Below are 26,803 nucleotides of genomic sequence, written 5' to 3' on the forward strand. Positions count from 1 at the left end.
GTGTGTACAGACCTTCCTTGGATTTCCCTCCCTGGAGTGTTTGGTGAACCTCCCTGAGCTGAGTGAATGTGGAGTGTTCAAAGTGTCTTGGATATTTGGCGCTCCCTCCTCCCTGGATCCCTGGAGGCCCAATTTCCCATCACCATTTGTAAATATCACATTGGAGGGAGTGCCAAATATCCACAATACAAGACACTCCACATTCATTCAGCTCAGGCAGGTTCACCAAACACTCCAGGGAGGGAAATCCAAGGAAGGTGTGTACACACAGAAAAAGGACTGGAGATGACAGGTTTCAGCTGAGACACATGGAAGACATTATGGACTTTGATGTTTTGGGGTAATTTGAGACGGGCAGAGCCTGTCAGAGACACATCCCTGTGTCCTCACATACTGTGGGGGCTCAGTGAGGTAGTCCAGTATCCACTGGGACAGGTGGTGGTCCACTCCTGACAGCTTCAGCTTGTCCCTCAGAAGTCCAGGCTGGATGGTGTTAAAAGCACTGGCAAAATCAGAGAACATGATTCTCGGAGTATGTCCAGGCTTCCCCAGGTGGGTCAGAGCTTGGTGCAGGAGGCACCTAGCTCACAAAGCCAGGCTGGTTGGTGAACTGCAGCGGATCCAACGAAGACCTCACCGTGGGGTGGAGATGTTTGAGGACCAGCCTCACGAGGGTCTTTATCAGATGCAAGGTCAGTGCTGACCTAAGCTATCAGTGTCATCCCCGTGAGGAACACGGCTCTTCCAACACAGTGGAACTGAAACAGTCCCTCAGAAAGTCTTCAGTCTTCAGACCATCAAATGCTTGCCCTTGTCCAGCAGCCAGAGAGTGAACTTCAACAGGTAACCAAAGAAGTGATGAGCAGTCAGGCTTGTAACCTCCATTCCTACCTGTTCATGTTTCTAAAGTAGAATCACTGCAGTCATCACTTTAAAGATTCATTCTGCTGGTTTTCATCTTTGCTTTGTGTCGTTGGCTTTGTGTTCATATATAAACACTGAAAGAAAGACTGTATGTTTGTTCTCATTACATTAGGGCTTAGATGTTGTGCAGAGCTGCAGCCTAAGATTTATATTGTTAACTGAAAGCCATGAGACAATGTGTTTCAGGCCATTTTACGGAATGGTAAATGGTAAATGGCCTGTATTTATATAGCACTTTACTAGTCCCTAAGGACCCCAAAGCGCTTTACACTACATTCAGTCATTCACCCATTCACACACACATTCACACACTGGTGATGGCAGCTACATTGCAGCCACAGCTGCCCTGGGGCGCACTGACAGAGGCGAGGCTGCCAGACACTGGCGCCACCGGGCCCTCTGAATAACTTTCTTGAGTGAGTAATTAAGTAATGTACTGTAATGTAATTGTAGTAACTCCATGGCAGACCGGTCCACAATTCAATGCTTTTCAGCATACTTTTATTGACTCGCTTCTATACACGGTTGTCGTTCCTGCACAGCTGCAGCTTTTCAGCCACCAGCCGAACTTACAAACACCAACAACAACCACATTTAACAGTCACAGACTTTTACGCCGGTGAGGCGTGATTGCGGATTGCAGGTGCATCCGCCTTCCCTGCAGCGAAGGCCACCCAAGTGGCGAGCAGCGGCGACGCAGCACTCACGACGTCCATCTTCGGCTGCGCACGCCTAGTCCTCCACCTCTGGCTGGGCCGGTGGTGGGCCTGGCTGTTGCTCAACGGCCCTCCTCTGGGGAGCAGGAACGGATGCCGACCCCTACCGGGCACCAGCCACTCCCACCCGAGGAGTGAGGATGGGTGCGCCACAATAATGTATTTCTGGGTTAAAAGGAAAACATGAATACCCCATCTAATCAAAAAAGTAAACATTTCCAAATGTGAGAGGGTTTCTGTTAAGTGTGTGCCATCAGTATTGTGCAAACACAATTTAGTTTGCACTAAAAACTTCTCATAGTCTTATTCTCACAGTTTTATTTGAGAACACAACATCTGTCCGTACCAATAGAATACATTCCTCAGAGCTATGTTCATTAAATCTTCAAAGCAATGCTCATACCATGTATTATTAAAAGATCAAAACATAATGAAAAACGCTGAAGAATAACCAACATGAATGAATTTACTCCATGACTGACTCCAGCATTTTCCCAGGTGTCTTAACTTGTTATTTGGCTTGAGACTGTCCTCTGCCAATATCAGGAACAACCACAAACCACAAGCTTTTTTTTAATTTAGTCACATAATTGTTCTATTTATCACTCGTACTCGAATGGTTCTGTCATTACAAGCCCGTGTGGGCAAAGAAGTGGGTACTTTAGTTTATGTGGAACATTCTTGAATATGTTGTGTTGGCAACAATCCTGCAGTCACAAGTTACAGACAATACGAAAGAACTGGCTCTTATATGCTTAAGGTACATTCCTCTGCCATAATGAGGAAAATTGTCCAGATATAATTAATGTGGGGTCGGGGGGGCTGTAAGGCTAATGCCCTTGGGTAAGGTCCCATGTTGTTCAGATGGCATGCAAGTACCTTGAATTACCACCGTATACAAGTGCAGACCATTACTGGAACCGTGTAATGCAATCCCTGGATTTTAATTGCATCTCCAGTTAAAACACAAACTGCCTTATTTTGTTACTACATGTTGCTAAGAGTGGCATATTGGCAGAGATATAAAATTTGGTTGATTTTTAAAAACTTTTATTTCAGAAACCAGGCTGTAGGCGGTCAGTAATCACTGTCATTCCACGGTACGTCTAAGACTGTGTTTATGCCACGTAAACCATAATTAAGGCTGGGCAAAAAAACAACAAAGATTAGGAGATCTTTGTGGTCATGGTTAAAAACCAAGTCTGAAGTGTTTTTGACAAAACTCTTGTGTGCGAAAAAGTCACTGCACACCCATTTAATAGCACTTACTGATCCAAGCCATCATCCAACAGGACAACAAGTACACATTGTCTGCTGGAGTGTGACACGATGCAAATCCTTCTTTACTCTTTTGCAGGAAAATTGCAATACAGATCCATCTTTCACAAACATGTGCAGTGTTCCTAGTTTCACACAGTGTTGACTGCTTCTTACACTGGCATGGAGCAATGCCCCTTACCCAACTTCATGTTCTTCAGAATTAGTGAAATTCTTTACGACACAGTATGAACGGTGCTAAGTTCTATTGACGGGTAACACAAAGGTTTTTTGACTACTCTTGACTGATGCCTAAATACATATACGGCAAATACTGGCACTTCTTTGGGATAATTTTATATGCATACTATATAACATTAATGTTACCCTGTCTAGGAATCATCGGCATGTACAAACCATGCACAGTTTTAATATTTTATCTTTATTTATTACAGAGACATAAATACAGCAGATTTAATATGAATGCTAAAGCTCTCTGAAGTTATGCTGCATAGCTCTGTATGTCAGTTACTCAAATGCAGGATAATATTTATAATAGTGCTGACCTCGCTGTGCAATACAATAAACATGGTGTGCTGACTTTATCAGAACAGATACAACAGCTAGTTGCAACAGTTTATTATCCCTGTGTAACGGAGCCTCTGATCAGACATGTTAATTAGGTATCAAGTTTATTTTAAATATCTTTAAATAATCCTGATGTTCATCAGAATGTTTCAAACATGAAGCAAAGAAGTCTTCCATTTGTCCGAGTTCATCTGCGTTTTAGTTATTTTAACATCCGTCCTGCACAGGTGGTCAGCTGTTTACTCCGTGGTGCAGTCATTTACCTTTTAACATCCACCAGACTGCCAGTTAACCACATAGTGGTAGAGTTAGTTAGTCGACATTTAGCCACGGGGTAAAAAAGCATAGTTTTAGAAAGTGAAACATCTTAACTTTGAAATCAACTCTCTTATATGCACTTTGGCTTTAGAGATCTTCTATTAGATTTCCATGTGCTATGCCAGAGAGGTAAATATAACAGAGTAGATGTGAATCTAACCTTGCCAGTACTCCCCAAAAGATTACTGCCAGTATGATGGATGTTAAGAGGTTAAGAAAAACAGACGAAAAAGAAGTGGCACCTTAAATTTACTTTGTGGTACAAACTTTTGTACTTTTCTAAATTCTTGCTGGCTAGAATAATCAGATATATCTATATACAACATCTTATCACACACTTTTACTATCGTATTTGGTTTGTATGAAAAATAACTTATAGCCTTTATATATTGGAACACATTTCACACACACACGACCGTGGAATGGATTCAGCTTATAAAACAGACTGCTAACTTTTGTTTTCAGTTCTGTTACCTCCAAAAATCTCAGACGTGCTTTACAATAAAGAACATCCTTAATGTAATGATACAAAGAAAAAAAAAAGATATCCTGACTCTTTCAGTAACTGTGACAAACTGAATTTGTAAAAAAAGAAAGTAATGCTGACTTCCTGGCTTTGATGTTGTGCCAATGTTGCCATGGAGTTTCAGTGATGTCCCTGGAGCAGAGGCGTCCACATTGTGTGTGAGCAACCAAATGTCTTATAGTCCGCACAAATCAGCCACTAGCTTCAGTTGTGTCAGAGTAATGGAAACCATCATGCACACCTGCTGAACAGACACAGGCAGCAAGTTCTGAAAGATGAGCAGAGGTTGGCAGGAGAGAAGAGGGGCGGAGATTCTGTTAGTGGAACGTGGAATTGCTGGCTTTTAGATTTGTGCAAGCACCTTTGGTGTTACACATCCTTCAGTCTGATGACAAGACACTACAAGATATCCACCTACAGAAACGCAGACATACACGCTATGTCTTAGAATGTGTAACCACTTTTCAGTTCATAGGCCTGCCGCTTTTAATGCACTTATTTCACAGCAGGGCCACTCCGCTGAGTTGCTGTCCTCTCGTCTGTTTTTGGCAATGCTGTGTGTGGTCTCGTCTGACTGTGGAAAAACAACACACATCTTAAAGTCAAATTCAAAGAGGATCATTTCTGAAATACTGAAAATAATTACAATCATTATTATTGTTTATATGTCACCCTATTAGAGCACTTCGCTCTCGCACTGCAGGCTTACTTGTTGTTCCTAGAGTATTTAAAAGTAGAATGGGAGGCAGAGCCTTCAGTTTTCAGGCCCCTCTCTTGAATTATATATCTGTTAGTTGAATAAGTTTAATTAGGTAACAGTAAGGTTGAACTCCTTTGCACTGGAAAAGAACGATGTCATGATCCTGGATCTCTGACCCCGTGTTTCAGTTTGAGTCTTTGTTTGGTTGCAGTTTAATTTTTCACTTTGTGTATTTACTTTATATTTATGCCCAGTAAGAGGTTTTGGCTGTTTTGCACTCCCAGTCTAGTGTTCAGGTTTTTCAGCTCTCCACTTCTGTCATGTCCCCTGAGCTCCTTGTGCTGTAAAGTTAGAGGTGTAAATTTGATGCATCCCCAGGATGCTCACTAAATACAGGAGGCTAAATCATTCATCCGCTGATAGACTGGCCACCTATAACAACTGCAGTAGGCTTCAGACCCCTTGTGATGCTAAGTTGGACAAGAACAGAAAAGGATGGATGGAAATATCTGTCACCGAATGTGAACAAAGCTGATGATTCAATGCTGTCTTCCAAGTATATCATGTGTTACTTCCTCTTTATGCTGTCTCTGTTCCGTCATGCTAGAACCATCTGGATGCTGTGGTGAAGTTATTTATGGCACAGCAGAAGAGGATGAAAATTGTGCTGTTAGGTAGGTTATTGCACTACAGCAACATTTTGGGAAATGTAAGACATTTTAAGACCTTTTAATTTTTTTTTAAAGAAATAGAATAATACTGGCATACAACACATTCATTTGTTTTATTTCGTATCACACCTCTACCTGATCTTGCAGAAGCTGATGCAGTCCACGTCGCTGTATTGTGAGCACGCGCAGCGCTGAGCCTCCACCCCTATCCTCACCCGCTCGGTCCTAGTGGAGCGTCTTAAACGCAGGGAACCCTGGTAACTGGACATACCAAATGGTACTGTGTGCCTAAAAGAAGAAAAGCAGACACAATGCACTTACTGACCACAGAACTATGAGTTTTACAGCTGGAAGCATACATCAGTGTTACAGTTTCCACAAGTACACTTTACTGGGTGATATGAATTTTGTCATCACCTGCCCCCTGTTGTGACTGCAGAGACACTACACTACAGGTAAAGGTACTCTGTGGTGGTTCTAATTTTTGTCTTCCAACTCTGTGATAAAAAATGGGGGCAGAATATATAAAACACCTTTCGGAACAATTCAATCCAGCACATCACGACCACAACACGACACTGCTGCCTAAAAATATCCCTGTTATTCACTTCTTAACATCAAGCAGGTGAGCCATCTAAGTTTAGGATTCAGTTAATATCCGTTCCTTTTCATGAAATTTTCACCTGATTAGTTTAGACCAGGGGTCTGCAACCTTTAACACCCAAAGAGCCATTTGGACCCGGTTTCCACGCAAAGGAAAACACTGGGAGCCACAAATACTTTTTGAAATTGACATGAGGTTGTTGTCTGATTTGCTGAGCCAGAGGATGGATGTCAGAGAAATGAAAGAAGTGTAGTGACCCTCTTTTTTTTTTTTTAGGATGAAAGATAACACTATATTGTTTTTTTACCTTTATGCTTTGTTTGAACAACTACAGTTTGCTGCTTATGAAATCCATGAAGTGCTACAGAGAAAATTACATTTTATTTATGTAATTAACACATTTTGAACTCTTAAAGAAATATAACAAAAGGAAAGCTGAACTAAAACGATCCATGTAGCAAACAAAAACTGTTATATCGCCTTTGGGCTTTTGGAGCCTTGACCTGACTTTACAAAAATAATTGGAAAAAAAAAAGCTGCACCCATGCGTGCAGCCGCGTGTGAAAAGTGGTCAATAAAGAGATGCTGAAAAGCGTGTTCATGCAAACATCGTCAGGTCTGTTTACAATGGGACTTCTGCTCCTGAACCTCTGCGCACAGCGTCTGCAGGTCGGGGCTGTACGAAGCCAGTTTCATCTTTACGCAGGACTGTAAGCTGTCGTCTGTGAGGCGTGAGCGGTGGTTGTTTTAACATAGTTCACGGTGGAGAACAGCTGCTGACATAATGTGGATCCATAACTGCCCTACCTGGGGTTGAAAGTCTCGATAAATGCGCGGCGTTTCGGCGGGTACACCAGCTTCCGCGAGTGTGACGCTTATTTTGATCGATGAAAAAAATAATAGAATATAATTTTATTTTTATATTTCAAGATCACAATAATCTTCCAATTTAGAACTACAAGGTAAAAAAGAACTAAACACAAATAAAATACACTTCAGCTAAATACTTCTAATTTATTTTCCCAAACCACGCGGAGCCGCAAAATAAAGACTAAAGAGCCGCATGCTGCCGACCCCTGGTTTAGACCAAACAGACAGTAATGTGAAAACGTATAGGACTTCATTTGAATTGTAACATTTTCTAGTTTCTGGAAATGCTTTTTGAGCATATGTATAAAACAAAAGGCAACACCACGCTAGCTTTTTGGGGTTTTTTTTAATCATCCATGGCTATGACTCCAACCTCAGTCCCAAACGTAGCTCCAAACTCTGTCTGTTTTTGGAGAAAAGCAAAAAGGAGAGAAACATAACGACTTTTTCCTGGACTTGAAATGAAACAATAAAGATGCACTAACATCTCAGTTTCTACAAAAATGATATATCAGCAAGTACAGAAACTTTTGCACAGTTTCTCTGTTTTCATGGACAAATTAATGTAAATGGAAACAGAGATCTTCATGCAAGTTTTGGCTTCAGTCTGGAACAAATGGACACTGCCAGATGCTTAGTTTCTGTTTTCATGATGTTTTGTCAGGCTTTAACTGCAAATGCCCTCAACTGCTGCTTTTTCAGGCGTTTTTCTATATATATATATATATATATTATATCAAAAATCTAATAGATGGCAGCAAAAGTAAAAGCTATAACTTTTAATGCATTTTTAAATGATTTGAACCCAAATTCCATGTTAGTTTTCTCTTTTGTGGGCATTTTTTATACATTTAGGATGACAGCCAGAGATACTTAGTTTTTAATTCCTTGAGCTTGAAGTTATATTTTATGTTTTTGAACTTTCACATAAAAAAACATTCAAAAGTCAAATAGTACGATGTCCTACGAGTCCAAAATAAAAAATTCATATTTTTACTAATCCCTAATAAAAACTGAAAAACAGATCATACCTTTGAAAAATGAGCGCACTAGTGATTAGCCATCAGTGCCAAAGAATGGAGGCAGTGCTAATCCAAAGATGGAAGGAGATTAATTCTTTCTGATATCAGGCAAATTTATTGCAGTTTTTTGTTAATATATGTTTTGTTTTTCTTTGTTAACCGTAGCCAGACAAAAATGGACTGGTCAAACGAACAGGCCCATATAAAATGCTGATATAAAAGATGTGAGGCAGCTACACTGCTATGCTGCTGTGGTTTGGGTCCATGAAACACCTCAGAGGAAAGGCTCATTGCAAATCCAAAGTTTTTGTGACTGATCACCGTTATCCTACAACGACTCCATCTAGATGTCGTGAAGGCTCACTGAATCAAAAACAAGCTCAACTTTGTACACTTTCTAATCAGAGTCAGTTAATCTTAACTTTAATCACTTTCAGCTGCTTTGGTATTAATAAAATTAACAGGTGCACTAGAGGGGGAACAATGAGACGATTACAAACAGACTTCATTAGGGCAGCCTGAGGACCCGGCGTCCTCTAGTGGAGCCCGATCGGCATTTGCTTTAGAAGACCAGAGTTTGATGGTCCACTACTGGTGCCCTGTGCTTTTTATAGTAAAGTTCCAGAGATATAAAGTCATTGAGGAATAAGGGTATCTTGGCAGCACCCTAATAACATGTTTTTTTTTCATGTTTTAAATTTATCATCTATCAATCAATCGTTCACTTTCTTTTCTTTTCCAAATAAGTTGACTAACGTAACAAATTTTTTCACTGAGATTTTAACTTCGCAACAGGCAACCAGGTTTCTAGGTGTGGAGTCAGTGTTAGAATGCATTTTTGCCACATGATAAAAAAGCATTTCACAAACTATGGTCTCCTACAGGCTTTTTCGCCCATCGCTTCCAGTGTTACAACCCTAAACTGATGTCCTCCATCTGGTGGATGGCCAAACTAGTCACCAAATCCCCTCTCTTTCTTCCCCTGATATGTCAAACACAGATCTCCATAATTAAGTTTGTCTATCAGTACTACAACAAAAAATGACAAAAACCAGACCAGTTAGAACCACGCTGTACATGTAAACTCATCATGTTGACCTTGCTGTCCAGTCTTGTTGGAGTCTCCCTAAATAGCTGTAAACTGCTATAAAGTGTGAGCTGGAAAAAACAGATCACTTCACAGTGAACATGTTGTTTCCTTTGAACTTCAGAAGCGGGTCTCTTGAACAATATAAGCTGTGGTGCTGCGGGAGGGGCGTCACGCTGACCACGAACCTCCTCTTCTCTACTCTTACAAACAGAAACAGCATGTGGGTGATCCTTTCTCTTACAAAATGTTTCATCTACTGACTTCCGAAAGGAGAGACGGTCTGTCCACACAGAACTCAGTCAGTATCTTCACATGCATCTGCATCAGGGTTTTAAATCAGAGTCAGTGTAGAAGACATTATCCATACCTCTGTATGAGTTTAATGATATGGCTTTGTCACATGTCTGGGTACAGATCTTTGTCATTGTAAGCTTTCTTTTATTAAACATATACAGTATTATTTATTGCGATGGCTGTGACTCGGGTGTTGCAGAAGGTCGATGCACCGATCCTCTGCTCCTCCAGTCGACCTGTCGAGGCGGAGAATGCTGAACCCAGAGTTGCCCTCAATGTAACCATCAGAGTGCGAGAGTCACATGACTGTGTGTGTAACTGGGTGAATGATATTTTTAATTGAAAATGCTTTGAGTGTTGAACTTGAGCAGGAATGCTACCTGTCAGTGAAATTTCTGAAATTCTCTGAGCTGCCTGTCTGGCACCAACTACACTGAAAGTTACTTAAATGACCATTCCTCCCCAGTGTGATAATTAGTTTCATAGGTCATCTTCACATGCAAGCGTGCGTCTCCATAGTTATCTAGAGGTCCAAAAATGAGCCCTGAGGGTAAAATCAGGTAAACTCTACCTGGAGAGAGAAGTGCAGTCTGACTGATTGTTACTCTAGTTCTGAGTATTTAACCTTTTTGCATCCACCAGATTACTGGTGACCCATCGTGAGTATAAGGTTGTGGTAAGGTAAAGCCAGGCCTGTCCTGCAGGTTTTATGTGTCCTTGATCCAACACAGCAGATTTAAATGGCTAAATTAGCTCCTCAACATGTCTTGAAGTTCTCCAGAGGCCCAGTTGTTACAGATTTGGTGGTATTGCAAAAAACAGCTTTTTCGGGTGACTGAGTTTTCATAAAGTCAGCCACATACATAAACAAGCTTGTATGTATGATTATGTAGAGTAATGAACTCAGCCTGAAAGTGCCCCCACATGATGAGACCTCATACATTTAGGAAAATAGCTGTTCCACATAGCTGATTTCTATCATTAACCCTCTGAGGTCAAAGTCATCTTCACCGATGACCCTAACCGCGTACGATCACAACATTTCTTGTTTGTTTTTTGTTTGTTTAAATTGTTCCAAGTTCTGGAAATCGTGGGATGAAAGAAATAGCCGGCTAATTAATCTACTGACCTTCCAGTTGGTAGATGACCCACTCTATCTCCTGAGCCACAGCTGCCTTAAGGGAAAAAAAACACTATCCAAACCTGCCTGGCCCTTTGTTTGTTTTTCTAGCATGTTAGCAGTGTAGCATCCACAGTTTTATGATGTTATGTTCAAATTTTGTGTGATGGTAGATAACAATAACATTTCGAGTGGATTTAATTTTGGTGAAAATCAGGTCAAGGATAAAACCAAGTGTGAAAATCTGTCAAAGCTTTACTTTACCTGCAATTTTTTATGGACAGTCTTCAAAATTTACAACAATATACTAGACCTTTGAGGCTATGTGTACCAAGGTTGGCTAAGCATTTGACCTTGATCTTTATTGTTAGCGCCCGAGGTCACTTTTCAAATGAAAGTGCCTGGAGATACCTGTACAACAAACTTTTTATTTTCTCAATATGATGGCGTCACGGTGACACCATAACAGGCTGAAGTCATCATATTTTGAGATACAAACAGGCTGACATCAGGATGTTGTAATAAAAACACAAGTATAGCCCTTACCCTGCTGAATTGTGCTCTCTTGTTAAATCATGAGTTAACTTTCCAAAAAACGTAATTAATTAAAGTTCAGTTTCACTAGTCACACCCAGGGTGGATTACTGACAGACCTGTTGAATCAAGAAATAACCTAAATAAAACCTGTCTGACAAAGTGAAGTAGGCTTAAAGATCTGAAAAAGCAACACATCGTACCATGAAACAACCTCAAGAACCAAAAACAAACTGTCATCACTGACATCTAATCAGTCTGGAAAGGGTGAAACACAGTGAGAAACACTATCCACTAATGGAGAAAACGTGGAACAGTGGTAAACCTTCCCAGGAGTGGCCAGCAGACCAAAATGACTCCAAGAGTGTACTGATGACTCATTCAGGAGGTCACAAAAGAACTGAGAAGTAATCTAAAGAACTGCAGGCCTCACTTGCCTCAGTTAAGGTCACAGTTAATGATTCAACAATGAGAAAGAAACTGGGCAAAAATGGCATCCAAGAGTTCCAAGGCAAAACCCACTGCTGTCCAAAAAGAAACAAAGGCTCATCTCACATTTGCCAACAAACATACCGATAGTCCCCAAGACTTAATATTCTGTGGACTGACAAGAGAAAAGTTGAACTTTTTGGAATGTGTGTGTCCAGTCACGCATTTCATAAAAACAACATCATACCAAAAGTCAAACATCGCAGCGATAGTGTGATGATAGGACATAGACTACCTGCCACAAATGAAAACATCCTGAAAGAGAATGTCGAGCCATCAGTTTACGCCCTGCAGCACAAGTCGCACTTGGGTTGTGTAGCAGGACAGTGACCCTAAACACAACAGCAGGTCCACCTCTGATTGACTCAATAAAAACAAAATGAACGTTTTGGAGTGGTTAAAGTTAAAGCCTGGACTTAAATCAAACTGACATATTGTGACATGACCTTAAAACATGGCATTCGGGCTGAGGTGGCTGGGTTAAAATTCCTCTGTAGAAATGTAAAAGACCCACAGCCAGTTATTGCAGTTCTTTCAGTTCTACTTTAGGTAAACCCTCTACAAAGTGTATATCTTTATAAACTAGTTTTCTGATACAGTACAGGAAAAAATGTTGAAACATTTACATGAAAAAGGATGAGCATCCATGCTTAAGACTGATGTTAGTTTATATTCTGAACATCCATAAATCTGGAGTGCAATGTTAAAAACATAACTGTGATTTATTTAAGCGAGCCCCAACAACTTCACCCCCTATAAACACATTAATTACACCTAAACCTTTAAAGTCACCAGATAATCTTACACTTCTGATAGCATGCATACCTCACACTTGTTTGATCTTTGCCTTTCAACTTGGGATGGAGGTCGGTCTTACCATGCATCATACACATTTTCACATTAGTAGTAACAAAAATGATACATGACTGAGACAGACAGAGGCACGCACCAAAATCTAACTCTGTTATTACAGTTAACAAGATGGTGGCATAAAACCTTAGGAAACTAATTTTAGTCCAATCACTTATGTTCACCTTTTCAACATGTGAAATTTCACCCAAAACATAAAATACTGTTTGCAGACTACTGCCAAGTGATATGTTAAAAGTAAACCCCAATGCCTGATGTCTAAGGATGACCCTTGACCTCCTCAATGATATCCCCATTTACGGCTGAGTTCGTTTTTATGTTTAGCGAGTAGGGCTGCCACGATTAGTCGACTAGTCACGATTACGTCGACTATCAAAATCGTCGACGACTAATTCAATAGTCGACGCGTCGTTTGAAGCTTTGTAAGATCACAAAAGACGCAGGAATAAGTAGCAGGATTTAAGAGTGTAATAACGGACTGAAACAGAAGATGGCAGCACTGCATGTACAAGGATGCCAGCTGCCGTTAAACCCCGAAGAAGAAGAAGCAGCTGTGTCCCAGAATTCATAGCACAGCCCTGCTCAGTTTCCAACAATGGCGGCAGCTAGTTAGTTTTAATATTACTCTTATTATTCTTTCTGGGTCACAAAATAAACGTTTAACATATTTTCAGGTGAGAATGTAGCTGTGTAAACCTCAAATATCTGCTCAGTTTATCAAGACACCGCATATTTTCAAAAGCGCTCCGATGTTTTCAGTAGGGTTGCCAACTCCCTGAAAAATAAATAAGGGGCACCTCGTGGCCAGGGCCGGGCGACCCAGTTGTCTTCACCCTTCCCAGTGTGGTGAATTTTCTAGCTCTTTTTTTGTGTGTGAAATTATTTTTTTAACCATTTGACTTGAATTTGATTTAAGTAGATGTGTATTCTTTGTGATATGAACACATGTGAAACAAATGATCATTTAGCCGTTTATTTTTAGCTCAAAATGACAACATTAACACAGTAAAACAGGTCTCTTTCTTAAACAGAAGCCTGTCATGCTTAACTTTTGAGAATATAAGTAAATCTTTCTTTAAAAGAACTTTGTCCTGCTTAACTTAAAATAATAGAAAACAAAAGAAAGAAAAACATTCTTGTAACAGTGCACATTTAGTGCATTTAGTACAATTGGCTTCAGTTGAGGTATTATTTCAGCTTTTCTAATGCTAATCAGCTGCTCCCGTTTGTAAACCCACTTGTTCCCATGATTACGCATCATAACTCATCATCATTATTCATCTATGTATTACTTTTATGTATTAGTCATCAATTTGTTGTAATCATCTATCCTTGCAGTTGTTTATTACACAAAATAAGTTATATTATCACACTTCTGGCCACATAGCGCTGATATTCACTGCACATGCCCATATTAACTTTTTCCAGCCAGGTGTTTTCCTTTTCCCATTCTTCCCTTTCTCTGAGGGGAACAAACATTGCTGCTCTAACGCTGGGCTCACACTGTGCGGTTTTTGGCCCATTTTGAGCCGATTTTTGAGTGATCGGACCGATTTTGGCCTTCATCGTGCGTCGTGTAGTATACGTGGGGTAACGAGAAGTGATTAACACCTCACGACCAGCTCCCGGTCATCAATCGCTCGTGAGGGTGTCACCACAGGCGCTCACACTGCTCACGCGCAAACACGTAAACGTCGGTGAAAAAGACGGAGCAGCACGGCTGTGCAGCGTGTGATCTGGACACAAGCGATGGAGGCACAACTTGTAGAACTTTGGAAAGCTCATCCGAGCCTTTTCGATGTGGCATCACAAAATTATCACGACCACAACAACCGTGAAAATAGTTGGATTTACACTGCTGCTCAATCACAGCTGCCTGATTAATGTTTTTCATTAGCAATTTAACAAAGTTGATGGTGGTGGTGTGTCTGTGTGAGTGTAAGACGGAGAGAGAGAGCGACAGATTTTCTGTTATAACCTTCATTTTATGGAGGCACAGTGTGAGCACTCAGGTCGCATCAGAGCATCGGGCCGTATAGTGTGAGACCTGCGTCGTGACCTACCAACTGCGAGTCAATCGTGCAGTTTGAGCAGGAGCTGAATAACGTGACTGAAAAAATCGCACAGTGTCTGCCCAGCTTTAGGTGTACTGTCGTCCGAGACTTGCACCGCAGTGTCGGCGTTTGTTTCCCTGTTGGCCATGCTTCTTGTTGTGGTCATTTGTTGTCTTCCGGTATTTTCTCCGTAAGCGACCTTTCCTCGACCAATGAGATGAGTGGTAATCTGAATTGTCATACTCGTAAGTGTGCTGTCAGCTCATTGGTCACAAAGCAGGAGAGGGGCTGGGAATTATGCTTTCCAACAAAGCGTTAATTCCATTAAACGTTATAGACTACTTTTGATTCTCACTGTATTACGGGACAAAGTGCGTCCCTTATTAGCTCAATACGGGACGTGTACTTTTGTTTCGAAATACGGGACGATTCCGTATTTTAAGGGACGGTTGGCAACCCTAGTTTTCAGAGACGTCTGTTACCCACTAGCTCGATAGCTAGCCGGGGGCTAGGCTCACTAGAGCCGTGAGAACACCGGACTCCCACCAGATCATTTTCAAACCCACCGCCGTCTTTCGCTACTCAGGTTAAACATATATATAAGTCACTTAGATAACTTAAAAATTTTATTGTTTGGCTTTTTTCAGTATTTTATTTGTTCCTGAGTAAATCGTCTGAGTTTATTAAACTCCACCGAAACAATCTGCAAATTTAATTAAAATTTAATAAACTACCATCTTGTCTTTATTTTTAGTTAGCACAGACCTTAAACACTTAAAGCTGTAAGCTAATGATAGTTATATAAGAGCAGATGCTGCTGGTGCAATAAGCTGTACGTTTTACGTCCAATGGATGATGATCTGATTAGTCGACTAATCGCAAAAATAATCGGTGACTAGTTGACTATCAAAATGATCGTTTGTGGCAGCCCTAGTAGCGAGCAAGTTAACCGTTGATATTTTGCAAATTAAGTGTCACACATGCATGCATTTTGGCCTTGCAGTTCTTCTGTCATAAACATATTAATTTGGGTAGATCAGACAGTTGAAATTTCATAACATGAGTGAATGTTATCGTAACCCTACCCGTAATCTATGCATCTAGTCTAGCCTACTTTCCTCTGACCCAAGACAGGTTGCTTGTGACTGGAAGGAGACAATGGAAATGTTGATTTGAGACTATGTTGATTTATACTTAAATAGAAAACAAATTGAACAGTAACAGATGCTGTACATGTATGTAGAACCAAACCTACCCAATAATACAAAATGCAACAGTTTTGTAATCGAGAAACTTGGATACTTGGAGTATTATATTTTATCAAATCCCTTCAGAACAAAAACCACAGTTTCAACAGTTTGGCCTGTTCGTCCACACCTGGTCACATTTCTGGCTGCACCACTGCTTAAAAATTGGGAGCTCTGAACCTGCTGTGCCAGTATTGATTAATATCTGCAATACATGTGAAGAGGAAAGACATCTTGATTCACTCCACATGGCACAATGCCCAGGTACCAAAGGAAGAAAGCCGACACACAGAGGCTTCATCTGTAAGGTGTTACTGCAGAGAAAAGGAGCTTCTTTGATCTCATTGCAGATGTTCGCTATTGATCACATGTACTTCTGCATGTGGTTACAGGACACAGTTGCTGCTCTGCACTGAAACCAGGCTGACAGCTTTTACTCTGCTGCTGATGGCCACACTTCAAGCAAAAATCTGAGAACTGATAGTAGATGGATGACCAGATACCATTCCCCTCCTGGCTCTAACCATCACCCCACTACACACATTCTCATAACACATTACGTCTGGGTACTGCTAAACTTGCCCTGAGGCCTGTTGTTTGAAATCAGTAAAGGCAGCTAAATCTACATACTACTCTGCAGATAGGCATTAGTTAATGTCTTCTGTTGCAGGTGAATGAGCTTTTGCTTTGTCTCTCACTTATCAGTGATGAAAAGGTTCAAAGCGAGTTCAGCTGTGGAAAGAAAAGCGCAATATTTAGAGATTTCAAATTGAAGACTGTTAAGCTAATATAAAGGAACAAGAATGCCGAATGAGTGAAAAACAGACGAAGGAAAACAATAGTCTCGGCTAGTCAAACCTATGTGATTGGTGTTGGACAACCCGTTTCTTCTGTTTTAAGATTCAACTTTAGAGTAAATTTCCAAAGGGTTCTTTCTATCTCACATTCCAAGGCTACCTATAAACAATCCAAACATCCAAGATGGCCAAAAGGTGGACACAGCCCTCCCCTGCTGCCTGCAAGAAATCCTCAGTGGAATTAAAATACCAGAGGGCTCAGGGTCTAGACCTTTATGGATTATATGGAATCGCTACACTTCACAAAGACACAGGAAATACTGACATATGAGAAAAAGCCCGTAGCAATGGGCCAGACACCCCATACTCCCGCATATATATATATATATATATATATATATATATATATATATATATATATATATATATATATATATATATATTAAAATAAATATATGGTCATTTTGAATTTTATGCTATCAACATGTTTCGAAATAGGTGGGGCAATAAATTACTGGAAAAACCGTCACCATTGGGGGGAAAAAGTACTCTATAGAACATCTCATAAAGCAAAGGCATAATAAAATCCCAGAGAGATTCCTTGTTTTCTAAGTAAATATGGGGAGGGGTCCATCGTACTGTTAAAGTCTGTTCTAAACAGAATTTAGGAATTTCATGATCTATGGCTACTCAAGAAAAATGTTCACAAAGAACAAAACGGAAAACTTAATGGGAATGAGACAGCAACCAGCCAGTCTGATTGGTCAGTGAATTGTCAGAGTTATACAAATGGAAGTTAAAACTCTTCCATCCAAAGAGAAAATATACTGTAACCAAGATCTGAGGACAATGCTGTTGTCTCTGGTATTAAGCTCTTTTAAATGCACTGAGGTGAAGTGCAAACTTTGCCTGGCAGCTGACCAATCAAAATTTTCAATTTCATCAAATCGAAAGAGGAGAAGAACCATCAATCTTGTTAGCAGTGCACATTTCTTCGCCAGCATCCATGATATTATGACACCAAATCACAACAACAGTTGCATCAAGGCACTTTATATTGTTAGCTAGACCCTACAATAATGCATATAGAGAGAAAACGAACAATCACATGACCCCAATTGGCAACAATGTTTCAGTTTTTCACAAATACACAAACTATTCACCCAGCAGAACTTATCTATTGGACCTTCCTTGCATTCACTAAAGTCATTGCCAACGCTGCTCAGATCCAAAGTATTTACACTATCTTCATCCTGCTCTCTTCCTTCCACTTTTTTACTTTGCTTGATAAACACAATTTAAAACTGTTCTATAAGATACTTTCCAAAAAAATAATTCCTGCGTAGTTGACATCAAAAGGTTTGTGGGCATTTTGCACAAATTACAGGGAGGAAGGTCATGAAGTACAAGCGTTTCCCAGCATGCCTCTCTGCCTGCAAAGTTTTTCAGAAAATGTGCTTAATTTAATCAGTAAAATGTGAAATGGCTGAGTAAATATTTGCAGTTGAAATTTAATTCATAAGGAAAATGTATACTGCATTCAAGCAATGTTTGGCTTTGGTTCACAAGATAAAATCTTATGTGTCCAAATTGTGTGAAGCATCCAGTATAATGTAGACGGGGAGGGGCCCACTTTGAAAGACATTTTCACGGGGTGCCTGCTACCTTCTGGGCCCGGCTATCTCACCACATGTTTTCCAACAGCATTGCTAATATGAAAAAAAATAAGGCCAGCTAACCTGGCCTGCGAAAACATTCAGCCAATTAAGAAGCAAAACACGAGACAAAGGAGGCCTTGAACTGTTGAGCCGCTGAAACCCCATATCAAGAAGAAATGTTCGACTTTTAAAACTACAGCACCCGGCCTCCCCAGATCACAAAGACTCTGAAAATGTAGCTAAAGTAAGAAGTGATGCAGATCAAATGATCAAAGAAATCTAATTTCTACGTTTCAACATCTGATTTCTTGTCTCTGTATTATTTGTGTACAGTGCACACTAAGAAACATGATGCCCAACACATTAGTAACCTATAGTAACCTAATAAGACATTAGCTACACACATCACTTGCTTAAAAACTGGTGCAAACTGAGAATGCCTGGAGAAGGACACTTACTCCGGTGTGTTGATCCAGATGATATCCAAGTGGCAGTAATACACACACTCCTTGTCTTTGTAAGTGTAACATGTGCACCTCTTGGATCGCCTCCTGGCTAATGGTGGCTCGCAGTCAGAACACGGCTCAACGTGGGAAGCAACAGTGGCGAGATCCTCCACCCCGCCAGGCAGACGTGCGCTCTGCTCGAATGCTTTCACCTCCTTCCTCTGGCTCACATCTTTCTTAAATGAAGAACCTGCAAGATTACAGCATATGAGAGCTTCCTCTCATAGTCTTAACCTGAAACAGCGTTTGGTAAAGCATGGAAAAGCTCTTTATAGATGCATGTATATTACATTTCTGCTTGAAAAGGTTACAAAAGATCCAGATTCTAGAGTAGTTAAAAAAAAATCAAGCATAAATAGTTACATATTTTAGTTTCATAACAGTAATTGGTCAATTCTGTTGAGAGTAGAGTTTGTCTCAGAGAGAAAATATATGTATATATATATTTAAAGTGTCTTTGATGGAACTTTAAATAGTGAATTTCTTGTTTTAGTGATTCAAAACAATAAAAATACCGAACGCGTTGGAGTCACAAAACACCGACGAGTTTTCAAAAGATCTAAGACATAACATGTGCTCACTTTTAGTGGGATTTTTTTGGTGTTTTAAAAAGGTTAAAACTGTATAGATATCATGACGTCAATTGCAATGTTATAATAATCATCGGTATAATCTTATACCGATGATTTCAGTCTAATTGCATGTTTTGATCTATCTGTTGTGACCTGTCAGTCACTGCTGCACAATAACGCACACCAGCTGGTCTGTGTGATCATTGCTTCATTAAAACACAAACACAACAAGGACCGACCACTACTCACCGTTGGTCAAAGATGCTGTCACCACGATTAGAAACAAAACTCCCACATCAAGCGATGATGATGCGTTAGCCATCACACGTCAAACATTAGAAATGAATAATCAACTTAAAAAAAACAAACGAAAAAGTCGAAATGTGAGAACAGGTGAATGAAAACGTCCGAAATTCTCGAGTATCTTATCTCAGTGAAGCGAGTCAAAGATGTCCTCATAGAGCATCATGTGTCTGATACAACTCTGCACCGCTGCGCTTCCACACTCCGTTTGCCTTTTACAGCCACTGGGGTTCGTTATGAGCTGACACCGCTGTGACAAGTGAGCATGGATATCCCGCCAGCTTCCTGAGACACTTTTCAAAATAAAAGACCGTGCTGAACGCTGCTGAAATCAAAGGCGCGTTACACCCATGTTTGTGCGCCAACAGCACAAACATGACACAGAGACCCAGTTTAGTGACTCCAAATAGTGGCCTAGCACACAGATATCAAGCAGAGCGACAAGGTTGAGCAGTTTAAGTGGCAAAGTTAGAGAGACAAGGTGGAGAATAGTGGGTGGAGAAGGGATGTTGAAGTTGGAGCTGTCAGGTAGGAGGACAAGAAGAAAACCTCAGAGGAGGTTCATGGATGCAGTGAAGGAGGATATGCAGAGGGTTGGTGTGCCAGAGGAGGACGCTGGGGATAGGGCTTATCCTCTTAGTGCAAGAGGCGGGATACACTCTGGACAGTGATGCAGTGATGCTAATCTGATGCAGGGCTTATATATCTGTGTAAATTTCTTAATTATAATTAAGAAATCATATGTGTATTTTGTATTGTTGTTTGTGTTGCTTTTATGCTTTTATGTTGAAAGTAAGTATTATTCTACCTGTAGTTCTGGTTTGCCAATTTGACAGGGCTGTGCCTGCAGAACACCAGCAGCTGGGTGTTTTATGTGATGCATGAGGGCAGAGGTCAGGATCTCTAAAAGGATGCACTCCCTCACAGGGTTCTCTCAGCCATGAGCTTCAGGCAGCTGCAGTGCATCAGTATATCATACCTTTGTATTCTACAAGTGAAGCAACTAAGAAAATATAAACAAACTAAGATGGTAAAAAAACGGAACTATGATACAATACAGAGGGTTGGTATGATAGAAATGGATGCTAGGGTGAGATGGAGGCAAATGATCTGCTGTTTCAACCCCTAAAGGGAGCAACGGAAAGAAGATGTGGTTAGTAGGTTTGAATTGTTACAAGCATGATTACTGGCTTTTTTTCATTACAACCTCACTCTCATGTCTCACCCACTAAGTAAAATCATTATCTTTCCTTGTACTACCCTACTACACGTCAGTCACGTATCCTCTGCTCACATTGGTAATCTCAGGTGCTGAATGTGATTGACCTTTTATGGTCTCTGGTTACCACATCACCTTGAATCACTTCCTCTGTGGATGTTTTGTAAGTGATGTCAGCAAAACTTAATTTTCAGTATGTGCCATTAAATACTCTCAGTGAGTCTTCCTACTCAGTCAGATCCTGCCTATAAGCACAGGATGATGAATGATATGGTTAATGAATAATTTGACAGTTATTCCCATTTGTTAAGGGTGTGAAGCAGTAGTCAGGACTTAGTCACTGTGAGGAATGATAGAATTGCAGTGAAGTCTGTTATTGTTGTGACATCTCACTACAATTCAGGAGGTCAATGTGGGTCTTACATAACTTTAATGTTTCTGGTGCTTTCATGAGACACGTTACCATCAATCTGTCAAGTTTTAATCTTTGATTTCTGTTGATCATGTCTTGATGCATTCTCAATCATCCAGGTAAGTAAACTTCCTGTTAAATCCAGAATTGAATTCAAAATCCTGCTCCTCACATACAAGGTCTTAAATAATCAGGCCCCATCTTATCTTAATGACCTTGTAGTACCATATCACCCTATTAGAGCACTTCGCTCTCGCTCTGCAGGCCTACTTGTTGTTCCTAGAGTATTTAAAAGTAGAATGGGAGGCAGAGCCTTCAGTTTTCAGGCCCCTCTTCTGTGGAACCAGCTTCCAGTTTGGATTCAGGAGACAGACACTATCTCTACTTTTAAGATTAGGCTTCAAACTTTCCTTTTTGCTAAAGCATATAGTTAGGGCTGGACCAGGTGACCCTGAATCCTCCCTTAGTTATGCTGCAATAGACGTAGGCTGCCGGGGGATTCCCATGATGCATTGAGTTTTTCCTTTCCAGTCACCTTTCTCACTCACTATGTATTAACAGACCTCTCTGCATTGAATCATATCTGTTATTAACCTCTGTCTCTCTTCCACAGCATGTCTTCCTCCTGTCTTCCTTCTCTCACCCCAACCAATCACAGCAGATGGCCCCGCCCCTCCCTGAGCCTGGTTCTGCCGGAGGTTTCTTCCTGTTAAAAGGGAGTTTTTCCTTCCCACTGTCGCCAAAGTGCTGCTCATAGGGGGTCATATGATTGTTGGGTTTTTCTCTGTATGTATTATTGTAGGGTCTACCTTACAATATAAAGCGCCTTAAGGCAACTGTTGTCATGATTTGTTACTGGAAGTAACAAGAAAAAACAAATTTTAAGTGAATACTGTATATCCAGAATATCACTCTGAAACATGTATTTCTCTAGACATTGCTGTGAATCTGCAAAGAGGACACATTTTAATCAAAAGTTCCTGAAAAAAGTGTTTGATGATAATAAAAAATGTCTTTTTTCTAAATAAAGCACAAACACTTGATTATACAGTGTTTGTGCTTCTCTCCCTTCCCCTTCTTCCACCAACAGCCCACATCCCCCTACACCCACAAAGCGAAAACAAACGCAAAAACTCCAGGAATGAAGGTAAAACAGTTTAGGAGTTGGCCCAAGGGTAAAACAAAGCAGAAGGACAGTTTGGGTGGCCAATTACGAAGTGGTGCAAAGCCAAGCAATAGCTGAGGGGGCCGGCCCGAGGCCAGAGCAAAACTGAGGAACAGTTCAGGGCTACACTGGAGACTTTGGTAACACGGGACATGTTGGCTCAGGCTTCACAGACCGCACTGGACCTTGTGGATTGGACACTCTCTCATAACTCTAGCAAGACACAGGAACCAAATGTGTGACTCACAGATGGGCTTGAAGTTAAACGCAACAAACTAAACATTAACTAAGAAGTACGCGAAGAGCATGAAACAATAAAAACAGAAACACACAAATCAGGTAAACAGGCACACCAACAAAAAGCAAAGGAGAGACAAAACTTTAAATACACTGAGGGCTAATAAGGGGGTTGAGACACAGCTGGGAAAAACAAGGTACAGACGAATCAATGGAAATAAGATGAAGGAAGTCAAACTGAAAACAGATACAAGAGACAAAGGCCTCCTAAAACAAAACAGTAAGTCACATAACATGGAAATAACTTACATAGAGTAACAATTATGAGAAAGAAAAGGTTTTCACAATAAAATAAACACAAGGAATCAACATAACTACAGCACAAACAAAAAACCCATTTCTAAAATATCAACAAGTCGAATCCTTATGGAAATAAACAGAACATCGTAGATAGTGGCTTTGCCTCTTGGTGTCGTTCAGCCACATAACAAAGCTGGTTAGGTTTAGAAAGATCAGAGTCTGGGATCAGTTGGAAGACCTGTGATGAGATAGTTAGAAAAAAGAAAAAAACACTGATTCATTTGGGCCTTTCATCACCCTAAACTCCTCACTCGACTCTCTCCTGACTGTATAGACATAAAACTTACCTTATACTTTCCCCTTTGTGTAAAGGGGAAAGTATAAGGTCTTTTACAGCACCTCCACAGTGCTGTAAAAGACTGTAGAGGTGCACTGCAGGTTATTGCAAACACTTGAGTAGAGTTGTTGCTGCAAAGGCTCGCCAAACAGTTATTAGGTTTTAGGAGGCGATCGCTTTTTCACACAGGACCATGTAGGTTTGGATATTTTGCCTCTTAATAAGAAGCATGGCATGACACAGCTTGCACACTGGCATTATTTTCACCTTGCACAGCCCTCTGTGTTGGTATCTGTATAGGCTCTCTAATGGACAAATATGCTAATTTGAAATAAACTAAGCACAAATACTGTGTGGGGAAGTTTATCAGTTATGTCTGTGGACAGATTTTTATCAGCAACATAACAACACAAGGTCACCAAACTTTCAACATTCAGATGAGATCAAAAAGCAGCTTAAGTTTGACGAAAGGTCTGTCTGTAGACAGATCGCAGAGAGAACCCATATGGAAAAGATAAATATAAATCTTATAAAGTTTGTATCTGTCTTGTGTGAAACTTGTATGAAAAGCATATAAGAGTGAAAACAGATATAAGATCCCCTGAAAAATTATATAATGAAACTTGTATGTTTTGGATATTTACTAAAACAATATATGAAAGTAATGAGAAAGTGGCCACTTTCATGAGTAAATCATATAAGTTTTTACTATTTCTTTTCCATATGAGAAGACACTGAACAATCATCATTACGGTCAACGTGAAATAAATGTTGGATCAGTGTTAACAAACTGATGAAACCTGGGACTGGTTAATAACCAAGAGTGCAAAAGTGATTAACGTTAGAGTTCATGTTGATTGACAACATCTTTGTCCTAAAATAGTTTCAGCTATCGTTTGCTATCTGTCATGCTCCCTGTGCCTCCCCGGCCAGCCCAGTGTGGCCACAAGTGTTTGTTGTTTTACTCTCTGTCTGCTCCCCTCGCCTTGCTCTCTCTCTCCTACCTGTCTGCCTGGGCGGAGCTCTGATTGGGCTCCCGCCCTTGGCCCATGCACCTGCAGCTGATGTCCGGTGATTTGCAGCTCTTCTTAAGGCAGGGGCTCTGAGCTACTCGTCGCTGGAATATTGAGTAACTCTCGTTAGCGTTGCCTGGCTTCATTGCGATTCTGTTGTTCCCGTGCTTGCCTTTGACTTACCCTCGTCTGTGTAAATAGGTTTACCTGGATCAGCCCTTTTGTGACCCCTGGACCCCGTGAGTGTGAGTGGGCTGCTTGTGTGGAGATTGTTTGGACAAGGAGCGGAGCAAGTGCGAAGAAGTGTGTTTCCCCAGCCTATTGATCCCCGGGACCCTGGTGTTTCCCCCCCTTCACGTGTACATAGCGCACCAGTGTGATTAATAAAGTATTGTTGAACCGTGCTTTCTCAGTCTGCGCCTGAGTCCGTTCCACCACCGTGACACCATCTGGGTTTATTTTTTTATCAGCACAACAATGTAAACACAGTGTCAGCACAACTATGCCAAGTTCAAAGATGAGTTACAGATCAGTGTGGTGGTGACAATGAGTTCTTAGTCCACACCCTTGGAGTGTGACCCAAATACTTTTATGGAAGATAGCTTCAAGTAAAAATGATGTTATCACAATGTTCATTTACATTTTTAACAAATTAAAATTAAAACACAAGTACCTGCAGGTGGTGAGACTAACATGTTATTTTAACTGTATAAAAGCGCACAAAAAGGACAATTACACAGTTATCTACGGTGTTGTTTTGTTTACAAGTTCATTTTTAAGCATTACAGCTGTCATCAGTTTGCAGTTATTATGAAACCCATAAATCAATACAAAATTTAATGTTAATATCAGTAATCAACCTACGCAGATGATGATTTAGTTTAATTAGACTCAACCCTTCTGTTGTTCTGTTTTTTATTTACAGACCTGCTGACAGAAGCTGTCATAACCGTAATCTGTGCCAAACATCACATGATTAGCGTCCAAGTCTGGAAACATCTGTGTGTCAGTATAAGGTCACACTCACAGCACCACGTAGTGACTTGGCGATACACATTTGATGTACATGACATTTCATTTGACATATAAGTACTGTGTCTTCTTTGACGCAGCCTAGAGGAAGTAATAAGGAACTATTATACTATATATACTATACAGGGAGTGCAGAATTATTAGGCAAGTTGTATTTTTGAGGAATAATGTTATTATTGAACAACAACCATGTTCTCAATGAACCCAAAAAACTCATTAATATCAAAGCTGAATGTTTTTGGAAGTAGTTTTTAGTTTTAGCTATTTTAGGGGGATATCTGTGTGTGCAGGTGACTATTACTGTGCATAATTATTAGGCAACTTAACAAAAAACAAATATATACCCATTTCAATGATTTATTTTTACCAGTGAAACCAATATAACATCTCCACATTCACAAATATACATTTCTGACATTCAAAAACAAAACAAAAACAAATCAGCGACCAATATAGCCACCTTTCTTTGCAAGGACACTCAAAAGCCTGCCATCCATGGATTCTGTCAGTGTTTTGATCTGTTCACCATCAACATTGCGTGCAGCAGCAACCACAGCCTCCCAGACACTGTTCAGAGAGGTGTACTGTTTTCCCTCCTTGTAAATCTCACATTTGATGATGGACCACAGGTTCTCAATGGGGTTCAGATCAGGTGAACAAGGAGGCCATGTCATTAGTTTTTCTTCTTTTATACCCTTTCTTGCCAGCCACGCTGTGGAGTACTTGGACGCGTGTGATGGAGCATTGTCCTGCATGAAAATCATGTTTTTCTTGAAGGATGCAGACTTCTTCCTGTACCACTGCTTGAAGAAGGTGTCTTCCAGAAACTGGCAGTAGGACTGGGAGTTGAGCTTGACTCCATCCTCAACCCGAAAAGGCCCCACAAGCTCATCTTTGATGATACCAGCCCAAACCAGTACTCCACCTCCACCTTGCTGGCGTCTGAGTGGGACTGGAGCTCTCTGCCTTTACCAATCCAGCCACGGGCCCATCCATCTGGCCCATCAAGACTCACTCTCATTTCATCAGTCCATAAAACCTTAGAAAAACCAGTCTTGAGATATTTCTTGGCCCAGTCTTGACGTTTCAGCTTGTGTGTCTTGTTCAGTGGTGGTCGTCTTTCAGCCTTTCTTACCTTGGCCATGTCTCTGAGTATTGCACACCTTGTGCTTTTGGGCACTCCAGTGATGTTGCAGCTCTGAAATATGGCCAAACTGGTGGCAAGTGGCATCTTGGCAGCTGCACGCTTGACCTTTCTCAGTTCATGGGCAGTTATTTTGCGCCTTGGTTTTTCCACACGCTTCTTGCGACCCTGTTGACTATTTTGAATGAAACGCTTGATTGTTCGATGATCACGC

At 40.7% G+C, this 26,803-nt stretch overlaps 1 protein-coding gene across 3 annotated transcripts; it reads right to left on the reverse strand.

The window, feature by feature from the left end:
• Positions 1-1,649: 1,649 nt before the first annotated feature.
• LOC147329832 (endothelin-3) lies at positions 1,650-19,966 on the reverse strand. Of its 3 annotated transcripts, none has more exons than XM_086291185.1 (4): positions 19,677-19,965; positions 18,808-19,045; positions 5,830-5,988; positions 1,650-4,903 (listed from the first exon to the last, which is right to left on the reverse strand). In XM_086291185.1, the coding sequence occupies exons 1-3, from the start codon at positions 19,747-19,749 to the stop codon at positions 5,832-5,834; spliced, it is 468 nt and encodes a 155-aa protein (XP_086147311.1). In that variant the 5' UTR covers positions 19,750-19,965; the 3' UTR covers positions 1,650-4,903; positions 5,830-5,831. The 3 variants fall into 3 exon arrangements, with proteins under 3 accessions (XP_086147311.1, XP_086147310.1, XP_086147309.1); XM_086291184.1 differs by having other exon boundaries at positions 1,652-4,899; positions 5,836-5,988; positions 19,677-19,966; XM_086291183.1 differs by having other exon boundaries at positions 1,848-4,903; positions 5,836-5,988; positions 19,677-19,963.
• Positions 19,967-26,803: the final 6,837 nt, after the last annotated feature.

This window comes from Aulonocara sp. 'chitande type north' Nkhata Bay, linkage group LG5 (assembly GCF_057382095.1).
Source record: "Aulonocara sp. 'chitande type north' Nkhata Bay isolate Kocher_YH1m ecotype deep benthic linkage group LG5, A_spYH_male_GT1.1, whole genome shotgun sequence".
Lineage (NCBI taxonomy): Eukaryota > Metazoa > Chordata > Actinopteri > Cichliformes > Cichlidae > Aulonocara > Aulonocara sp. 'chitande type north' Nkhata Bay.